General features: G+C 41.8%; 1 protein-coding gene across 4 annotated transcripts in view; it reads right to left on the reverse strand.

Annotated features, from left to right (window-relative positions):
• Positions 1-1,275: 1,275 nt before the first annotated feature.
• Positions 1,276-21,322, reverse strand: part of sh3pxd2aa (SH3 and PX domains 2Aa) — a 99,991-nt gene continuing 79,944 nt past the window's right edge. For 2 of the 4 annotated variants that reach the window (XM_046401621.1, XM_046401603.1), the window contains 7 exons: positions 18,618-18,701; positions 13,416-13,533; positions 11,640-12,043; positions 11,501-11,515; positions 10,907-10,956; positions 10,345-10,464; positions 1,276-9,940 (listed from right to left, as the gene is read on the reverse strand). In XM_046401621.1, coding sequence (XP_046257577.1) covers positions 7,925-9,940; positions 10,345-10,464; positions 10,907-10,956; positions 11,501-11,515; positions 11,640-12,043; positions 13,416-13,533; positions 18,618-18,701 — 2,807 coding nt within the window. In that variant the 3' untranslated portion in view covers positions 1,276-7,924. The remainder of the gene's footprint in view (positions 9,941-10,344; positions 10,465-10,906; positions 10,957-11,500; positions 11,516-11,639; positions 12,044-13,415; positions 13,534-18,617; positions 18,702-21,322) is intronic. The other 2 variants (XM_046401612.1, XM_046401629.1) reach the window with 1 other exon arrangement.

The raw sequence follows: 21,322 nt of genomic DNA on the forward strand, positions 1-21,322 counted from the left end.
TGAAGCACCTCATCAGCGCTTCCCCTGCCTGATCAGTATCTGTGTCTGCAGCGGGCTACTCATGACATCTCCATATAAAATACTGACTAAAGGATATGAAAAGACCTCATGAAAAGAATAATTCAAACAAGTGTATCTAACACACTCATTGCTCATCTGAGCATTCGTAAGCCTGCCAGAGATCATCATCCTTCACTATTCAAACCCAGTATTATTAGTTCTATATTGAAAGGGGCTGATCATAATAGAATTTCACGTCAAGACTCATTGTCAACATATGTACTGAGCATGTAACGTTCATGTCCGTTCACATGGAAACCTATGGGCTCGCTGTCTGTCCTATCAACACTGACGCTGGAGGAGGGCTTGAGGCAAGACTGAGTCAAGAGAGCCATCTAGTGGAGATATGCTGGTGTGTTACACAGTTCATTACCTACTGTGTGCTGGGAGAAAGTAATCACCTGACTCTGCACTTCCCTTGTGAGTGTATTTTTTTTGCACTTTTGCTCTAATAGTTTTAGCTTCACAACCAACAGCTTTACTGTTTCTGTTAGGTTAGATCCATTGTATGTTAGCTGCTCTGCACCAAGCACAACATTTAGCAGTTTAAGAGCGAAATGCTGTTCTCAGGAGTTTGTGGAGAACAAAACTAAGCTAAACGGCAAACTATCTAAACATCCTTATATAGTGATAACGTTACAATGTTAGCATGTATTTTAAATGCTTAGCGTTTACAAAATCCACTGAATTACATCATCCACTACATCTCCGCGTCAGTGATAAAAGCATGAATGATGGCCTGACTTGCCGGATCCTGCTGAAAATCTGTGTTTTCCTCTTAAAAGGTGAAGATTTGTGGTCCAGTCTTTGCGACGGAGGCATATATTTCATGTAACTATGGGCAAGAGTGATGAATCTCTCCACACACATTTGGATACAGGAGAGCAAAAATTGTTGTCTGTCCTCTTTCGTGGGAAACTGGGGCTGCGAGAGCTCATTTGTCTTCATTCATCGCTCTCAACCCCCTCACACTTTTCTCTCATAAGTCATACTTCGCTATATATAACCAGCTGCATTGTTCTGCTCCTGCACATCTAAACTCACTTAATCTGGCTTTCACAATAAGGCGAATAAAGATAAATGTCTCAATCTGTAATATAACTGTCACATACTATATAGGTAGAGGTTTACACTGAGCCAGAAGGGGGGGGGGGGGGGGTTGCTGCTGTTTAGCTGCAGTAGCACATGTGTGAGACAAATTAAAAGGAGCCAGTCTAAAACAACAAAGATAATACATTTAATATTGTTTCTCTTTTGGGCAATGCGAGATACAATGTAAACATGTACGAGATACAAAAAAAAAACAAAAACAAAAACAAAACAAAACGAAAAAAGGGAACAGCACTTGTCAAAATGAAACTAGATAAGAAAATACCTTGTTTTCAGAAGGAAAGCACATGAGCAGAAAGTCAATCAGAATTCGCTCTCATTGTGTACTATTGTCTCCCGTGTGCACTGGTGTAGTGTGACGACGCTTTGAACAGACAGGCATGAGACTTTGTCACACGGATGATTTGTTGGGGAGATGACTCATCACTGGATGATTCACCAACGCTTACAGTGGATTCAAGCCTCCTCAGCTTTCTCATGACATTCCTTCTGTAAACAAGGAGCTTGCAAGAGTTAAACACAATTTGCATAACAACAATGGTAATTTCAATAAAAAAAAAAGAGAGAAAAGAATAGCACCTCCTTTGGTCCAACTCAAGGCTTGTAGTTGTTATTGTGTTTGTTAGTGTGGCTGACATGCTGGTAACATATTGTTTTTGTCAGAATTTACAGATCAAGAGAGAGCTTGATGGCATTGGGCTTCCAAGTGCTTTGTTTGTTTGTTTGTTTGTTTGTTTTTTCTCGGCACACTGCTCTCCACAGCAGAGTGGAGACAAATTCTGTTCTATAAATGCAACATCAAGGCTAAAAACAGGCCCCACCTTCCCATCAATCTCAGCTGTGAGTCAACATCAATCTCTTCTGATAGCTCACCTCCTCCACGCCTCAACACAAAACGCGGGCTGAGCGGCGACGGCAGCAGCCGCGGCATTGTTGATTAGAAAGCTGTTGGCGCTGGGATATCATGTGACTGGCTATGTTTAATTAAGACACGCCGTTGTGGTAATTAGAGACAGGAATTCAAACAGAGACAAAGAAAAGTGGCACAGAGGCACAGCGGCGTGCCTCGTTCCTCGACACAGCCTCTTTCTCTGGAGCCGGGAGACATCTCCCGCTGATGCCCGCTGGCACGTCAAACAACTGCGATTCTGTGAGGAAGTTTTCAGAACGACATAAATAATCAGCATTCCCGGATTCACAGGCTTGGGGTTTTTTTCTTTTTTTTGGCACCAACTGCTGGAGAAAAAGCCCCCATAGCTTCACTTGTTCTTTTCTTTCTACTCTCACACTCAAAACACAAAAACTAGATATTAATTAAAAAACATACAAAATCATCCCCCTAAATACCTCCCACGTGCTCCCCCACACACTTACGAAACCTTTCTTATCAAACCTACCCCTCCTTACATCAAAACACTCCCTTTATTAACTCTGAAATCACCTTATTCAAGAGCTGGAAGGCCTTTTTTTTATTTCCATTGTTTCTTCAGAATGTGAATAAACCCTTCAAATCCTTTGCTACACTTTTACAACATTCAATTATTTTTTCAACAAAAAAACTCAAAGGAATACGGCAAAGAAGACCAAAAAAAATCCTTCATTTGAAGCCATTTTTGTCTGATTCCAAAGAACTTTTTTTTCCATTCCGCTTTTTGCTCTTCTCTCACACCTCCAGGGCTCCATGAGATCTGAAGACACTGACAGTAACAGAAGCTAAACTCAGATGTGGGATCAGGTTTAAAAGTGAGTCTATGGACCGAGAGTGAGACTGAGAGAAGCTGCTGTAGTTCAACTCATTTGTCTCTCACTTACTTGCAGTTTCTTTTGGTGCAGCTTCAAAAAAACCGTCAAGTGCTACAATTAAAACGCTGTTTGGAGTCAATAGATTTCACAGCTCAGGTTGGGAAGCGGAGAGCTCATTACAGTTTGGGAGGTTTTTTTTTTTTAGAAGCAGTTGGATAAAATGGGGTCTCTGTTGGAAGGAATTATTTTTCATAGTTTTTAGAGTGGAAACAGTACCCACTAGCCTCATCTCCCTTCTATCAAAGCAGAGCTTCTCTCGCCTCGTTCTCACCTCGTCTCCTACAATCCACTATCTGATCCATCTTGCGTCTCCCTGCATCCTGCCCTTGCAAACCTTCTCTACGACCTCCAAGTTCTCTTCTCCTGAGCACACCTGCAAACAATCCATCTCATCATGCAAAAACACACCAATGCACACAAACCAACCCCCGCCCGCTACCGAAACCCTCCTAGATATCTCGATCGTTCCACAGGGAATAGACTGCTCGGCTGTGTCGAGGAAGGGAGGGATGGAAATGTGTGGCGAGGGGAGAGAAAGAACTGGGGTGCAGAAGGAAAGTATAGCCAGTAAGAACACACTGTGGCAGAAGTTAGCGTTTGGTTGCTCCACGCCTGAGAGATGACCATCCATTTGTTTAAATAAAAACACAGCATGGACTGAAACAGGGTGCCTGCGTGTTTCTCACCCGGCTGACCTCAAGGAATATGTCAGGAAACGTATACATTTCCTCTGGCATGAACGGTTCCTCATCACCATTGGCTGTGTGGTGGCATGTGCAGACATGGCCAATTGTACAGGTGGAATGCAAAAAATATTACCTCCACCGACTCCATTCTGTTGTGTGGATGTGTGTTTAACAGCAGTGCGACCGTGACAGGCTGAACTGGCAGACCATGACTGAATAAGAAGCCCGTACCTTAAAGAAACAGACATTTTGGGAAAGAAACCTATTGCTTCTCGCTAAATAAAAAGGAGATAGTGAGCGTAACTTAGCATGAAGACTGGAAACAAGTAAGTTAAGGAGTGAACTTTAGATGTGTTGCCAGATTTAACCTTCTTACAAGTCTGGTCTCTTTCCCGCAGCTCTCAGTCATTGTGCTAACAAACCTATAAACTCTTGTAAAGAAAGCAAATCGGGGTTTTTCCCAAAATGTCAGACACTTCCTTCAAGGTGGAGTTTTGACTACAAAACTACTACAAAAGCACAATAACGTATTCACCTGTAGCACATGGATAAGGCCTGCCTGGGGCTCAGCAAAGAGAAAAATAAAGGTTTTTCTATTTTTGGAGTACGTCCTGGAAGTTGATGGATTGAACTGAAATGGCCTGAAGGAGCGTTCATCTATTCGCTCTCTTGTTTACCGCTGAGACTCTCCTGCTGACGTCTCTTTGTCCGCCATCGGTTCCAAATATCACCTTCATCTTGGTGATTGGTGAGGAGAAAGTCTAACTTGGTATGACAGCGGAGGGGTAAATGTCAAAAGAGGTATCTGCGTAGGTGCAGAGAGGACACACTCCAGAGGGAAAACACAAAAGAGAAAAGAAAGAAAACAGCAAGACAAAAAAAAAAAAAACAAACTATCAAAATTCCATTCAGGCACAAACGTGACAGCTCAGAGCAGGGCCACCGAGGCCCCTGTTGATAGGCCCATGACTCTCCAGAAGATCCAAGTTGGATGAAATGTCAGTACAGAATGGGTCAGTGGGTTTCTGCCATGCCATTTACAAATCACTGTCCACTGCTGATCCGGGCCAGGAGGAGCAGAGGTTCTCGTTAGTTATTATAAAAGTCCACCACGTCAAGATAACAACAGGATGTCACACACCACTGCTTTGGTCAGTGAGTTTTCTGATGGTTTTAGGGTCTCTCACATCTGCTCTTTTAGATAAAGGATACACATGAAATGATGGTGAAAGCTCACTGGCAGTTTGACTGGGAATATCCACTCCCAGCCAATTTAGTGGAATTGTTTTTGTAGACCTGCGATATTGTTCCTCTTGTTGAAGCATGATGTGCTTCTATTGCACATTTCCTCACAGGTACATTTCAGAATTTGACGAAAAAGGGCTAAAAAAGGAAACAAGGAATAAAAGGTAAAAGCATGAATGAAGATAGACGCTACACAGCTAAACGTAGGCTTGACACAGAACGATTCCCTTGCTATTTCAACCAAGTAAATTCAGCTCAATCAAACAAAGCGATATGCAATAATAATACGTGCTGGAGCGAAATATTAAAAGTGATTCAACACATTTACATAATGCCTTCGTCTATCAACATTCTTAAGTTGATTATTTATAGGTCCTTATTATTTTGGAGTTTTTGTGACTATTGAGTCTGCATTTTGCATATTCAGGTCAGTGAATTTGTGTAACATGATAAGCTGTATAATGCTATACAGTAATGTTCTGAACAGGACGGGGGGGACTGAGGTGATTATCAAACTGTGAAGAGATCTAAAACCATTCATAATAAATACACATAAAATCAGGCATTATGTAAAGCACAATAAAGATGAAGGAAGTGCCCATGATTTGCTTAAGTTGCAGCACACAGCATGGAGGAAAAAAAAAAATCTTTTTTCTTAAGATTTTCAATGTCATAAATTATTGCCCAGTACAAAACACGAGCTATAAAAAAAAAATTTTTTTTAGCTGCACTGATATTTAAAAATAAAAAAAAGCATCATATTTCTGTACAATTACTGATGAGACTCACTGACCAGCAGTGCATTTCTTATTGCACTGAGGTAGGACAGCTGGTAAGCCTTATGGCTGGGACAAAAATCATCTTGCAGTACCTTTAAACTCCCATAGGAGGTTGCTGTTTCTCCAATTCTACTCAAACTTTGGCATGGTCACTATCATAGAGAGAACTCACGATAGATTTCCCCATCTCATCTGAGGTGAGTTAAAAAAAATAGAGTGAAATTAAATAATTACAAAAACTTTCAATAAATAATATGCTGAGTATTTACTGCATCTTTACATTAATGCACCATAAAAACATGTTTAAAGTGCACTAATTCACAAAACAGAACCACTTCATTCCTCATTATTGTCACTGTGTGATCACAGAGTAACAAATAAACAAACAAATATGGTTTCGCTAAAATAGATAACTGCGATCTAGCAGGTACTGTACTTTGTTTGATACTATGATACTGTCCAGCAGAAACATAATAAAAAGTTAGTGTTCAGCCTCGTACAGAGAGCTCACACACATCGTTAGAAAATGTATTTCAGCAGTCTTGAGCATCAGCCATCTGAATGTTGAAAGTTAAATTTTAGCTCAGAATTTCAAATTGTCATATTTCACTTCTGCATTGGGGCAACATTATTTCTAACTTCATATTTCTAGTCTTATTTACATAAGGTGTTAAATGATATGAAACCCAATTAAACTTTAAAGGGCATTAAAAAAAATACTTTAACTCTGTAACAATACAGTGTTAATACACCATGTTGTCTTCTATTTAATGTCACACTCATACTGCACAGCAATAACATTACAATGTACTTGTCTATGTCTTGTTTCATAGATCAAAAATTTTGGATTTATCAAGTGCTACCAGGATGAGAAAACTTTATTTTAAGTTCAGGAACTTTATCTAAGTCATTTTGTTACTGAATTACTTGTATCATAAATAAAAAGTAAAATCACAAAAAAAAACTCTTTGGTTTGATCACATTTTGGGCTAAATGCTGTGCAAATATGTCCCTGGGATTCAATTATTTCACCGCATTTCCAGTACTTCAATACATCTCTGTAACAGCGGTATTATTTTTTATATGGCTTCAACACAATATATGTACAAAATCAATTGTTCCTCAAACTACAGTAAACCTAAACCTTTGTAAACTAATTACTTTCATCTTTTGAGGTTACTGGTTACCCAGACAGGCGGAGCTTTAGATCTGGAGATCCCTCAAGTTACAAGTTGTTCTTTTGATGTATTTTCCAGGAAATATCTGACTGTTATTTTCAAGTTTTACAGGTTTTCTTTTTCTAAAATACATTTGATAGACCAGATAATTACACCTGGAATAGAAGACATAAATATCAACATATTTTTTTCTGGGACAATGCAAATTTATCAAACCTGAGCACCTACTGTATACTTTACCAGCGTCAGATGATATGAGACGTAAGACAGGAGCTCTAACTTTTCCAATTCTAGGCTTTTGGTGGAAAACAGATGTCACAAGAAAGCAGAAATAATTCTCTAAGGAAGGCTTGCATCAACACAAGACATTATAACAAAAACAATAAAACTAAATAAAAATACTGATAACATGATTAAAATGTTTTAGTTCGTTTGATGACTTGGTATCTTAAATAAATTCTCTGGTTACTTGAGTTCCTTAGATCTCTGTTTTTCTTTCTTTAATCTGTGTGGAACCAATTTGAGTACTTAAGATCAAAACGTTGCAACTTTGCGCTTTGCAATCCATAACGAAGCTCTTAATTGGTGGTGGAACTGGTGGTGTTCATAGACCTATGGCACTCGTAAAAGATTTGGTTGATTTAATGTTTTGCCATCCACCATGTAGGACCTCTGTTCAAGTGAACAAATACAAAAGGCACTTATCAGCCATCATAATCAGTGATGGGCAGGAAAAAGCAGGGCCATTACCTTGCTTAACATCTGGATCACATGATGTAAACCTCTTAAAGAGGTTATCACTCCCATTCATACCATTTCGTTTCTCAAAGACACACTCCTCTTCAAATACATTTTAGTAAACCAGCACTAAATGTGTCCTTACTTATCAGATTAAAACATCTTTTTTTTTCTACACACAGTTTATTCATAAATTTACATTGTCAAGGACATATTGCTTAGGGGAAATTGTGGGTAACATTTGCAAGAAGTGGGCCACCCACATCCTTGAAGACATCAAAGGGGGGAGGAGTAGAGATGGATAGGGTAGGATGTGGGTTTGGTTTTATTTTTTCCGCTCTAGGTAGTTGGAGGGCACCCATCCCTTGCGGGGAAGCAGGCTGTCCTGCACCTGGCAGTACCACCATCCATTGGGATTCCTTTCCAAAACCTCCAGACAAGTGCCTTCAGTGAAACCCATGGTCTCCTCATCACCACGATAGTCAGCGATGGACACGTACACATCCCTACCAAGGTTATTGTGGATCAGCTGGCTCTTGTCTATGGGCTTGGGTCGGACTGTGGACACAGGGATGCCATTGCGTTGGTTAACTCTGCTAAGAGCGTCCTGGACATTGCTTGTGCTGAATGAACTCCCTGAGGACCCCATGCTGGAGCGCTCAGCAGGCCTCGTCTGACTTTCGACAACTACATGTGGCCGCACGGTGCTGAAGGAGGCATTTCTGCGTATGCCAAGAGTAGCAGAACCAGAGCCATAGTGATCACTTCTGCCAAGTGACTCATTTCGTCTCAGAGAACCTGTCATGTAGTGTGCATCTTTGGCTGGCTGTGTTGTGGTCACAAACACAGACTGGGGCCTCACTGCCACCTGTCGTACCCCATTCCTCATCCGAACACCTCCATTAACCATCCCAGATGGTTTCGAAAAGCCTCCAGGAGGCTTAGAAGGAATTGGTGGAGTGTTCCTCCTCAAACCTTGATGCTGGCTCAGACCTTGAATATTGATGTTATTGAGGGCCAAAACGTGCTGTTCATTTTTCTCCAGGCTGTTGGACTTACTCCCACCACCACCATGTCCATCTGAGTCTAATCCCCCTGCATCAGCCACGTGTCTGACAGGTTCCAGGTAGTATGAGGGAGCCCAGCCCTCCTCAGATCCCCATCGAATGTACCACCAACCGCTCTCCTGTTTCTCCAGAACCTCAACCTCCACTCCAGCTGGAAAGCTGACCTCAGAGTCCTGGACCTTCTTATAGGCATCCAGGGAACGATAGAGATTGGGGCCTTCTACATCTGAATCACCACGGCTCCCCTTGGAATAAACAGAAGAGAGATCTGACGTGCTGCGGGAACACATGGAGTCCTCCGATGAGATAACAGAGGCCGTTTCAGAGTCGTCCCCGCGACTAGGTTTGAGGCCATGTCGAAACTGACTTGTAGGCCTCAGCTGACGTCTCAGGGAACTGATATCCATCCTCTCAGGGCTCTGGGGCTCTGATTTGGTCAGGAGAGGTTTAGGTCTGACAGAAGGCTTGGGCCTGGTAGAGGGGCTCCGGCCTAATCTCTGCTCCACATCCCGGGTGAAAGCAGGGCCTTTTTTGGGGCCTCTGCTCAATTCATCTGATGAAGAATGGGGGCTGTTGTCCTGCGATCTCAGGCTGATATCTATGTGTCTGCCTAAGGTCTGGCTTCTTCGGTTCATCTCTGGTGTCGTGGTCTTCATGGGCCTACCAGCTAAAGGTGAGGACCCAGAGGGTTTGCGTGGGACTGTGGAGGAATGGTAGCTTCTTGGGGAATTCGGTTCACTGGAACCTTTCACTGAAGTTCCTTCACTGCCGCTGCTTCGCCTGAAGCCGTCATTCTCATAGATACACTCATCTTTTGCAACTTCCTCTACAGACCTAAAGGATGCTCTTCGATGGGTGAACACAGGGGACGCCTTGCAGACAGGAGGAGAGGCCTTGCAAGAAGGAGGGGAGCTGCGATACTTATCGCTGACCGCGCTGCTGATCTTCACATCCAGGGTGCGCTCATCTTTTAGGGAATCTGTGTCAGATTCACCTTCACATCCAATTGCCGGCACATCATATTCAGGTTCCTCATACACAGGTCTGCTTGGTGGCTCTGAGACTTTTGAGGCAGATTTAGCAGAAGGGGGAGTCTCCTCAGAGTCTTGTTTTTTGATAGGTGGAGCAGGGGGTGGGACTTTGGGTCGGGTTAGGGTGCTGGTCCGACGACTGAGGTTGGGCTTCTTACGTTTATCAATGTAGGAGCAGGGGGCCCAGCCTTCCATCTCTCCAATCTGCACATACCACCAGCCTCCAGGGTTCTTCTCTATCACCTACACAACCAAACATGGAAGTTAAAAGCTGTCAAAGAGTATTTTTCTTCCTTTAAGATTTGTCAAATTTGCTAAAGGCTAAAATTAAGTTAGGGTTAGATAATCACTCAATCAAAGACATGCTGCTATTACATATGCTGTTACAGTCTTCTTGCACACAAACTAATGAAAAAGGTTAGCACACTGTCAGCAACTTTCAACATAATCTGAAATTTCAAAAGCTTAAAGGACTCAACTAATCTCTCTGTCTGCGTCTCACAAATTCTGTCTACATCACCACATTCACACACAAATCTCAGTGTTGTATCTTGATTCAGCTTTCTTGTCTATCTGGGTTGACATACATATTCAATGAACCATGACTGTCTCATCTCAGTGACAACAATGTAGATCTGGCCTCTTACATCAGCCTTTTGTCCTCCACGGAAACTGATGCCATCAGAGATTGAGGATTGGAAATCTGCTATGGTGTAATACTCTGCTTCCACAGCAGGTGGCTCTGGAGGCTTGGGTAACTGGAATCCCTGTGAAACAAAGGGGAAGAGAGATGTGAGCAGCTGACATCATATCTAGCCATTGTTATATTGTACCTGACTATGTCTTAAGGAGTTCATTTTTAAATACATAATAAAGGAGACATCTCCATGATAGTTGATAAACACTATTATTTAAGTATGCACAGTGGTGGATACAGATGATCAAAGAAATGCTGAAGCTGTACTTGCTACTGTTCTTGAATGGTTGCTATGAAACAGTTACGTGGGAGTTAACTACTAAACTATGTTGTTATTTAACCTATTTCTACTGCCTTTTCAGTGAGTAGTAGTGTTTGTAAGTGTGCTACAACATTCTTCAGTAGTTGTATCATGCTTACATATTTCTGCTGAACATAAAATCATATTAAAGAAATATTAAAGAAAGCCCTCTTGCATATTGTTAGGAAGCCACAGCTTGTTATTTTCTCACCAAGTTGGTTTCTCTTCTTGGCGGAGGTTTTTGTCTCAGATTTGGAGACCCTGGCAAGCAAAGACAGATGTCACTGAAATGCATTTGCAATGTATTTAAGCTACATCCAACAGTCAAGAACTATTGGTGTGGATTCGTCAAAAGTCATTCCTGCATGCACATAGACAGAAATATATTACACCAGCAGATGGAAATTCACAAAACTGGGTGAGTAACAAGCACACAGCAGGGAAACTGAGCCGTGAAATGAGTAAAACTGAATTAAAAAATATTATCATTGCGTACAGTGACTATTAGCAAACAAACATAAGCACAAAATAGCTTTTGTTTGCTCAAATTAAAATGTTCTTCATGTGATCATTTTTTAAATATAATTCGTGTACTACTAACAAAAATCTTTCCTGTGGTTTTCTGGGGTGTTCAGGAATGAGGTACAAATATACTAGGCCATACATTCACAGTATTTGAGTAAAACTGATATCTAGTCCACACAAAATTCCCATGTTAAGTAGCCCCAGTGGTTAGTGTGACAAAGTATATGTTATTAGAGGACGCCACCACCACCATTAGAAACACCACCAGCCGTCTGCTTACCTATAGTATCAAAGCCTACACAAAAAGAAAATAACATGTCTTAATGTACTATACAAACACTAAAAATCCTCCTCTCAGCAGCAATGCATTTGCTTTTAGGTGCAATGTTCTCCTAACACACCACAAACAGCCCACTCACCAATTTCCACTCTATGGGGTGCCACTCTTGCAACAGCTGGGGACCCTGGCTCGCCTCTCCCTTTATTTTCATTTAGGGCAGCACTCGCTGCTATTCCCAGACATGGGCTGTTGGTGTCGCGGCCTGCACTGAGCCTCCTGCCCGTCTCCGCATTGATTTCAGAGTTATAGGGCACGGGCAGGCTGATCTCGCTTTTGGATATGTGGCGTTCAGGTGTGGTGCTGCCCTCTCCGTCTGCCTGGATGTCCTTCTCGCTAACTGATTTCTTTTGCAGCAGGTTGCTGATCTCCATGATGTTGCCAATGATCTCCACAGGGCCCGTCAGGGTCTTCTTGCGAGGAGAGAAGTCGTCTTTCACCTTTTTCAAGTAGGAGGCAGGAGCCCAGCCCTCTTTTCCTAAGTATCTGTGGGCATAACGCAGGAAGTAGGTATGTTTAAAATTGTATCTGTTTTCCCCTTTTTCTATAATTTAAAGGAGCACTGCACCAATTTTACAGTTCAGTTTAAGGGGACATGGATTTTGAAAGGCATTGATATTTTAATTGATTTTTCTTTTTCTTAATCTGCCTTTTGTGAATGTGCGCAATATGAAATCACCAGTGTATCCCTTAAGACATTAACGTTATGTCTAGAACGTATAAACAACTACATTTCCACATTCTCATTTAAATATATACTAAATTACACCAAGTAAGATCTTGTGTATTGAAAAACAGACTATTCTAATTCGAGTGGTGTAGGGGTAGCCAAAGGCAAGTAAACAGACTGCATTTAGTAATATATGCAAATAGACACTGCTTCCCCACATTTCAACATTCATTGTTAAGCTAACTGAGTCATTTTAGAGTGCTTTGCAAAACAATAAGTAATGTTTCCAAATGCAGCTCTGAGTCATTTGCCTCTAGGTGGGCCATTTTCTGTTCAGAAGAGATGTGATCATTTCTACTCCCCTGCTGCATGACTCCAACTGCAACCACAAGGAGTCGCCATAACAAAAAAGGCCCAAGCTTGGACTTCACTGTATTAAAGCAGCCCACTGAGAGCAGCGAGACTCAGACACACATCTGGAGGATTATTTATTGTTCGACAACATGCTCTAAAATGACTTGCTGTAGGTTGCAACAGGGCAGAGGAATGAACAAGTCAAGTCCAGTCAAGCCAACGGTATTTTCATGACCTGATATAAGACAGTTTCTATCCTTGGACCCTCGATTCAGATCAGGAAAAACTCCTCAACAAGTGGTTTGTGTTTATCTTTAGCTGTATACATATGACATAAGCACAAATAAATGCCTTTGACAAGGACTCTGAGTGTATGTATTTAAACGCTGGAAACTCTTTAGTGTGTATGTGTATGTCAGATGCCACGAGGCAGCATGTGATAGTGATCCGCTGTGGAGTGGAGCTTCACTCTATTCTGCCCCTAAGGATACGCAGAAACAAACAAATGGCAGGAATACACACTGGCTGGGTAAACAATAACCAAACAGACATCCACACACACATACATTAGAAATCCAAGGGAAGACACCCAGTTGATGTGTGAGGAGCGCCGCCGTATGCTAATAGCTTTTCTTCAATACCATTACGCAAATGAGAGCTGCAGGAAAGAGCTGCCTTGATCACAGCACTAAGCAAGGACGAGCACCACCAATGTCACTGTTCTCTAAGGACCAGTCTATGGAGTTTGAAAATGATGACAAAAAAAAGACACATTGAACAGATTCCATTTCTCTCATTGAGCTACTATTCTTTAGCTGAGCACCTTTTACTCACCTGATGAACCACCAGCCCTCCAGATTCTTTTGGATGACCTCCACGGTTACCCCTTTCTCAAAGCTGACTTCATCCTTCCCTTGACTGGTGTACGGCTGTACTGTCACATATTTCTCCTCTGGAGAGGAAAGAGAAAGAGGGACGAAATGAGTGAAATGCTCTCATGAAACAGTTGTACAATGAGGAGTTAAGCCTCTGTTGTAGTTTACATCTTCCCAGTGGGCCTTGTGAGGGAAAAAATGGCGAGTGTGACCTACTTAAAATGCTCTGACTATTTCCAAACCAACACAAACACTCTCCCCTTGTCCTACACAATAAGAACAACCAGCTCCATCTACTGGCTGAACCTCTCCCCCTTTCTGCTTGTGCCTTATGCACACTCATTCCAGCTATGTGGACCCCAATCCACTGATCTCTCTCCAGAGGGAGATCCCTCTTCTAGCAGCAGGCCTACATCAGGGCCTCCCTTGAGGAGATAAGATATTTTGGACCAAGATCTCTCTTTTCAGATCCCTACTGGACCACCACTCCTCTCTCACGCTCTGCTAGTATTCCAGGACCCTGTAGGGAGGGAAATCCTGCAGTGGACTTAGAGGGGTGTTATAGAAGGTTAGAGGATTTACAGGAGAAGAGAGAAGGAGCAGGAGAGAATATGACTTTCGACGGCTGAAGCTAAAACAATGTTGAAGAAAATGTGAAGGGCTGGAATAGGTGGGGTACATCCAGACAGTGGCAATTCATGTTCCTCTCCTGCCTTGCACAGCAGCTGAGGTCAGTGTGGAGCAGAGTGGAATGTCTGGCCCTGAACCTCAGCTTGCAAAGCATGTTGTTTGTGTGTGTTTGTGTGTGTGTGTGTGTGTGTGTGTGTGTGTGTGTGTGTGTGTGTGGAGATTAGGGTGAGTACTTGCAGATGGACAGGGAATAACAAATGGGGTGCCTTACAGAGGAATCTGGAACGTCTACCGACGTGTGTGCTTGTTACATGTTAATTACTGTACTATTAACAAAATACTTGGCACCGTGTCAAATTACACAGTGTGTGTGTGTACACGTGCCTCATTGTCCATCTCCATGCTGCCACAGATCATTGCAGGCAGATCAGTACAACAATATAAATCAGATTAGCGACATGCTGTAAATAACAGCACTCTGTGAAAGCACAGGCCACTGGCAGCTGGGAGACGCCACTCCACAGAACATTGCATGCCAAACCACAGTGAGATCGCTTCGTCGTCACTATACAATCAGCACCCCGCAGCTAGGTCAAGACACCGTTATTTGGCTTTGTGTCAGAGGATGGGGAAGTGAAAAAGGGATGATGTGCTGTGATTTAATTTGATTCCAGAGCGTATCCTGATTTCATTGTCAAGATCTCTGGATCGCATCCCCATCTTCTTTATGAAGCATCACATGAAAGAAATCTGTGTCAGCAAACAGGCTGCAGAGTATACAACTGCTTTCTTTCATTAGCAAATTACATCCTGAGAGAACATAAATCCATCAGGATCAGTCTTTGTTTTCGTCCTCTGCCAGCACTACTAAATCAAACTGTATCTCGAGTGTCTGTACAGAGCTGTAAAACCTCACTCACTCGCTTCTTATCACTAGCTCAGCAATGCGTTATCAGGCAGGGACAGCAGTGACTCCATTCACAAGGCAAAAAAGGAGGAAATGGATGACAAGAAAGAAGGTGGGGAAAAGAATGGGAGAAAGGTGGAAAGACTGAAATTTGGGCCAAGTATTATCCGCACATAAGTCTTATTTTTGTAAGAGTGTTAGAACTTTGAAGATAAAATACGTGCAGTCAGACCAGTTTTACTAGACTTTATTAAGGTTGTGTTAACTTTCTGGCACTCATATTATTCCAAATATCAAACCAAAGTCATCTGATGTGCCAGGCAAATGAACACAGACCACTGCTGTACCTGGTAGGCAGAAGTGAAGCACAGCTGAACTGAGTTAAGGCTGAGACAGACAGCGTACAGTAATTGGACAGCGTGTCGACAGACACTGATACAGTCACAAAGTGAAGAGCAGTGGTGAATGAAAACGTTGGAAAATCCACAAGTTTGACACGCCTCCAGTCAGCAGCAGCAGCTGCAGATTTCATGGTGAGACTATTTTGATGGCGGAAAAAGGGCTACTGGTCCAGGAGCCGTTAGCTTGTTTGTATCGTAGCCAATAACACACGCTCTCATGTGAAACTTCTCTGCCCTCAGCCTCTCTACAGTCCTCTGTGTGGCTTTATTGATGAACTTCATCTACACAACTTTATCAAACAGTGCATATGCTGATTTGGCCACCATAAGCCATGCTAACAGGTATAGTGATCAACTGCAAACAATGCAAGTAAACAATGCAAGTTAGCTGTGCAATGCATCTAGCCTCCATAAATGGGGACTCAGTCATATACTTAGATGGGTTTAGATAGGTTTGAAGTTTAGATGATCTCAGACCAGTTTCATTTGAATGAAGCCAGTCCAGCCATGCAGTATCAATGCCCTGGCCAAAAACACAGGGTTATCCAGGAACAGCTTAAGAGCCTGGAGCTCAGCTGTAAAACTATTGTGTTTTAGGGAAAATGGTATCTTCAAGTGTATAAAAAATTCAAAGAGCCATCACTCTGTACAAAACAAAAAGATATGCAGATCCTGAAACAGAATTAAACAAAAATGACCTGAAACAGTACCTCATCCCTGAATAAAGCAAAAAGCTAAGTGTCTAAAGTAAGTGCACAGCATGTTTCATGCCCTCATTCTGGGGTGGCGACAGCTAGCCGGGTGACTCATCTACGCTCTGCAGAGGTTGAGGTCTGTGTGATTAAAACCACCCCGCAGATTGGGCCCTTGCCCCACTTTCACACTTTCCACCACTCTCTCACTGTTTGGGGAGATATATGCAGTTAGGTAACATTCCTGCAGACCTAACTAACACTGTCCGCCCTAACCTGCTATACGTCTCATATGCTTAGAGTCCAGTCAGTGAATTATGATATACTGTGAACAGTCATCCTTTAATATATCTACTGAGACTTTTGACAAAGAAGTTGCCAATTTGAATTTGTTGATTAGCTGTGTGGAAGAAGTGAATGAGAAATGTTCCTCTTTCCGTGTTCCGATTTCTACAGCTACCACTACTCTTCCCTACAAAACCAGATAGGATTATGCTGTATTTTACACTTAGCAAGACCATAGCTTTATGCGTATCGACAGCAGTAAGACAGTATTGTATATACGGCTTACTAAATTGGACACAAAAAAGACAAAAGCGCTAAAAACATGCAAAAACCCAGCTTTTATTTACAGTCGATGTCCTAGGCAACCATCTTGGTTTGCGAACTCGATGTCCTCTGAGGTTGACCGAGTTGGCAAGTTGGAATTCTGACTGTAGGGGCGTTCTAGTTGTCACTTTCGGCTTCGGAAGTTGGAAAACAACTTGGAAAACAACTTATGAGCACAAATCGGACGCAGCATTACTATGGGCTCTCTGGTCTGGCCCACTGGCCTGGGGGGAAGGTGGTAATGCCACTCCAGCCAGTCTACACCATGATAATGAGAAATGTAGAGTATTTTTACAGAGGTTGCACTGGTCCAGGAACAGCTTCCATAAACACATTATAACTATCTGTTAGAAGCCCTGACTAATCCTGGAACCAGACAGTTGCCTAAAAGACAGTCTGAGAAAAGTTTGAACTTGCACACCAGACAAGTGGCTGTTTTTCCAGACACAGACTCATGTCTCTCCATTTTAGCATTAAAGCAAAAATGACTTGACAAAATTCAGGTAACTTGCCAAACGCAGAAATAGAAGAAGAAGAAGAAAAAGAAGGAAAAAGCATGCAAGAACATTTTCATGCCTGTCTTTTCTTAATTAATTTTTTTTTTAAGAATTACAAGCAAAATGCAAAAGTCATTAGCAGCATTTTAACCCTAAGGGAGCTTGCTTTAATTAAGCAGTAACACTGTTATATAATCAGTTATGTTCACATGGCTCAGCGGCCGTCAAGGTTGTTGCGTTTGTGCTGCGGGAGCTGAATAGCCTTAATCATCCAAATGTGTTTAATGCAATCCAATTATTTTGTTGCTCAGTGTGAGCTAAAGAGTGTCCACGATTGATGGAGTGTGATTTGAGATTTTACTGTCAGAGCTGACTCATGGCCACCCAATATGCTGCTCCTGGTAGATACTTGGGGCTAGTTGTTGTTGGCTGACTACTGAGGATGTAAACGATGGTTGTTTACCATGTGGCCACAAAACGTGAAGAGTGGGGCCATGGGAGGAGCTCAGCACTGGTGCTGTACGTTTGTTTCTTACAGTATGTGAGGAAGGAGTGTACAATACGTGTACGTGCGTTTTAGACACTTCATTACTAACTTGTTTTGACTCTTTTTTACTATTATAATACATTTTTCAACACTGTTACATGCCCATGTGACAAAGCAATCTTATGTCAAAGGTCTGCTTGCTAGCTTTATCTGAGCTTCTGCATGTCATGATCCTCACTGGGGATGTAACTAACGATTATTTTCATTTTCAATTAATCTGTTGATTGTTTTCACAATTATATGATGAATGTTTAAGTCCAAAATGTGAAAAAAAAGTAAAAAAAAGCTCAAGCTGATATCTTCAAATCAAATGTTGTCCAACCAATAGTCCAAAGCCCAAATACTCTTCACTTATGATCAGAAATGACAAAGAAAAACAGCACATTCTGACTTACTTACTTTTAAGAAGCTGGAACCAGCAAAGCATGTTTGACATGTTAGATTTAGAAATGACCAAAATTATTAATCAATCAATAAAATTCGCCAACTACTGTAATTCTTTTTTGATCCACTAATTGATCAATCAGCAAGTCATTGCAGCTCTCATCTTCATTAGCACTTATATAAAAAAACTGCTCTCAATATCTTCCCTGGCAAAACAAAGTTTATTTAAGCAAAATAAACATAGTGACACCTGAGGCAGTTCTGTTAACTGATGAAGACTGTAAGATGTGGTTGACATAGCTAGTCTGACTTGAGACTGTCGCCATACAAGACTTGGTTTGGTGTCCTTCTTAAGTGGAGAGAGAAAATGATGCCTGATTCTGATTCCTTGTGAATATATGGGTTCGTACTGTCTGCATATGCACATGTGTGTGGAATATGACTGCATTTAACTGACTGTGTATTCTGTGTGTGTGCCCTGTCTCCAAGTTCACCTCTGCTCTGCTGGCGGTTGACTATACCCCCGAGGGTCCAGCGGCGGTCCAGCCTCTTCAGGTGTGCCTTGCGTCTCTTAGTGACTGATGACGATGGGGAGCAACCAAGAAGGAAAACAAACAAGCAAATGAGGAGTTAGTGTGATAAGATTAGATTATAGATTAGATAGTAAACAAAAGCGATTATTATTAGCAGGAAATAATTATTAGATTATTTTCAAGAAACAGTGACAAATAAACATCTCCTGTATGTCAAGAATGAAGCCAGTGGATCATCTTTTGCAACTGGGTTTGTAAATATTTTAGTGGAGGATATGTTATGGTCCAAAACAGCAAATTTCCACTACAAATGCACAATGTACTTACATCTTGAAAAAATCAAAATAGCATATGAAGCATTAATTTGGGCGCAGGAGATTTCCTGATTCTTTTAGAAAACAAGCTAACCATCATGTTATACAAGACCATCATTTACTGGTGAATGTGTTCTGTACTATGCGGTGCATATTTATTATGTGGACTGAATAAGATATGTATTTTATTCTGTTTCGCATCTGAACAGACAACATACTACAAGTTATTAGATAACCACACATCATCCTGCAGTAAGTCTGACCTTTTGCTAACTTAGGTTCGGTTTAATGACAGTGTCGTAGAGCTCTTAATTCAAACAACACTCACTGCTATTTACACACTAAACCCCCTTCCTCATGAAACGGAAAGGTAAACAAAAATCAGTGTTGCTTCTAGCTGACACTGGAAGTTTTTCCTGTTTCTCTATGCACACATATCATCATAGTCAGCTGCTGTAGTGGGCCCAGTGCGAGGTTTGCCTGTGAAAATGGAAAGCAAGCAGGCAGCTAAAGTAGCAATGTCATAAACAATCAGCTTTCTCCTTCCACAGTCAGACTGAGGCACAGAGAATTTACACTGTAAGAGCAAAGAGTTTCAGTGTGCACCTTCCAGAATTCCTTCCGAGCACTCGATTAAGCTTATGTTAAACAAGGACTCATTTTTTTTAAATGTATATACAATGCAAACCATCTATAGTTTATGTCCTGTCTGTCTATAACAGAGTTGAAAAGATCCTTAAAATCCACTAGTGTAGTGATTTTACCTACCACCTATTTAATATTCATCCTATTTCTGAGTGTCTGCATCTTGTAACTGAAAGAAGAAGGTGGGTTAAACAGGATTTGTTTGCAGTTGTTGTTGTTGTTGCTGGTTAATGATAACCGGCAGACCAATTGGATAACATTGCTATATTCCCCAATGAAGAGTTTCGGCAAGCTGAACAACTAGGAAGACAAGGCACAGATCACCTTGATATGCACTGCTAACTGATGAGGTCCACATACAGTATCTCAGCTGGACTGCACTCAGTCTCTAGCTGTTGTGGGCTGAACTCACGAACTCTTTCACTCCTTATTAGTTCAAAGCCTGGATGATGAAGCAGCAGTTAGAACACGATGAGTCACTTTCCTGTCTTCTCCAAGGCCACATGAAGAGCAAACATATTAATATAGAGATGGACAGAATGAAACAGCGTCTTCTGTCTATCTCTGTACTGTGATAATCAAATTCCTTCCCTGTCGCTTTCCTTCTCCGGCTTCTGTCCTCTCTTCACCCTCTTGTCTCTCCATCATACCTTCTGCTCGACATCCGCCCTCTCTCCCTTTGTGTGCTTCTGCTACTTGTCATTTCCTCTCCGTTTTGATTCCTTTCTGTCTTCCATCCATCCCACTCAGCGCCACCCTACTCCTGTTGACCTCCTAATTGAAATATCAGCTAGGGAAGTGCACAAAGGGAAATGTTATTTCGAGGTAATTTCAGCGGGGCCGGGCTGAGCCTGTCGGTTCCTCTCCAGCGAGCTGAGCTGTCAGTGGAATTAGGTTACAGACCACGCAGAGATAATGAGATGTAGGAGGCGACAGGAGGAGGGAAGGGGAGATCAGAAATAAGAAGTGACGATGTGTGCAAACACAAAGACATCAGGCCTAATGGGAAAATGGAGGCCACTGACAGAAGATGGGATGGGTGGTGGAGGGGAAAAGAGTGTGTGTATGCGTGTACTTGTGTGTGTAATTGTACTTGTGAGGTCAGACACTTCCCGTATGAATTCACTTCAGTGCGGAGAAAAAAAAGTGTGAGTGTGAGTCTGCTTCTCTTTGAACATAACTGCCAAACTCATGCTGGCCACTTAAAAAAGGATCATGACTGATACAACAATACCGTCTTTCTTATGCCATGCACCCCCCCACCCCCCACAAGTTAAAATCTGGTGCCTACATTACCCAGAATATAATGTAATGTCGGTTAGCGTAATTCTCACTCTAACCGACAAAGTTTGTTTATTTCATTTTCAAATGTCAACAAAGCTGAGCATTTCATTTCCTCTTAAGGCTCTGTTACACCAAGCATGTCATGAATAAACAGCATGAAAATGCAAAAAAATATGATTAAGTTAGGGATCAACCCATACCGACACCAATAGTCATAGATACCAATGCTGATATTTGGAACTGATATACATTAGTATAGAATCATAATTTAGAATAACCAGGGGTTAAATAAACTGTGCAATTTAATCAAGTCCTATACGTTAAGTATAACGTAGAGGTATTTGCATTTTACTTGAGTATCTAAGTTTTCTGCTACTTCATACTTCCACTCCATTGCATTTCAGAGGCTAATATTGTACCCAT

This window comes from Scatophagus argus, chromosome 2 (assembly GCF_020382885.2).
Source record: "Scatophagus argus isolate fScaArg1 chromosome 2, fScaArg1.pri, whole genome shotgun sequence".
Classification (NCBI taxonomy): Eukaryota; Metazoa; Chordata; class Actinopteri; family Scatophagidae; genus Scatophagus; species Scatophagus argus.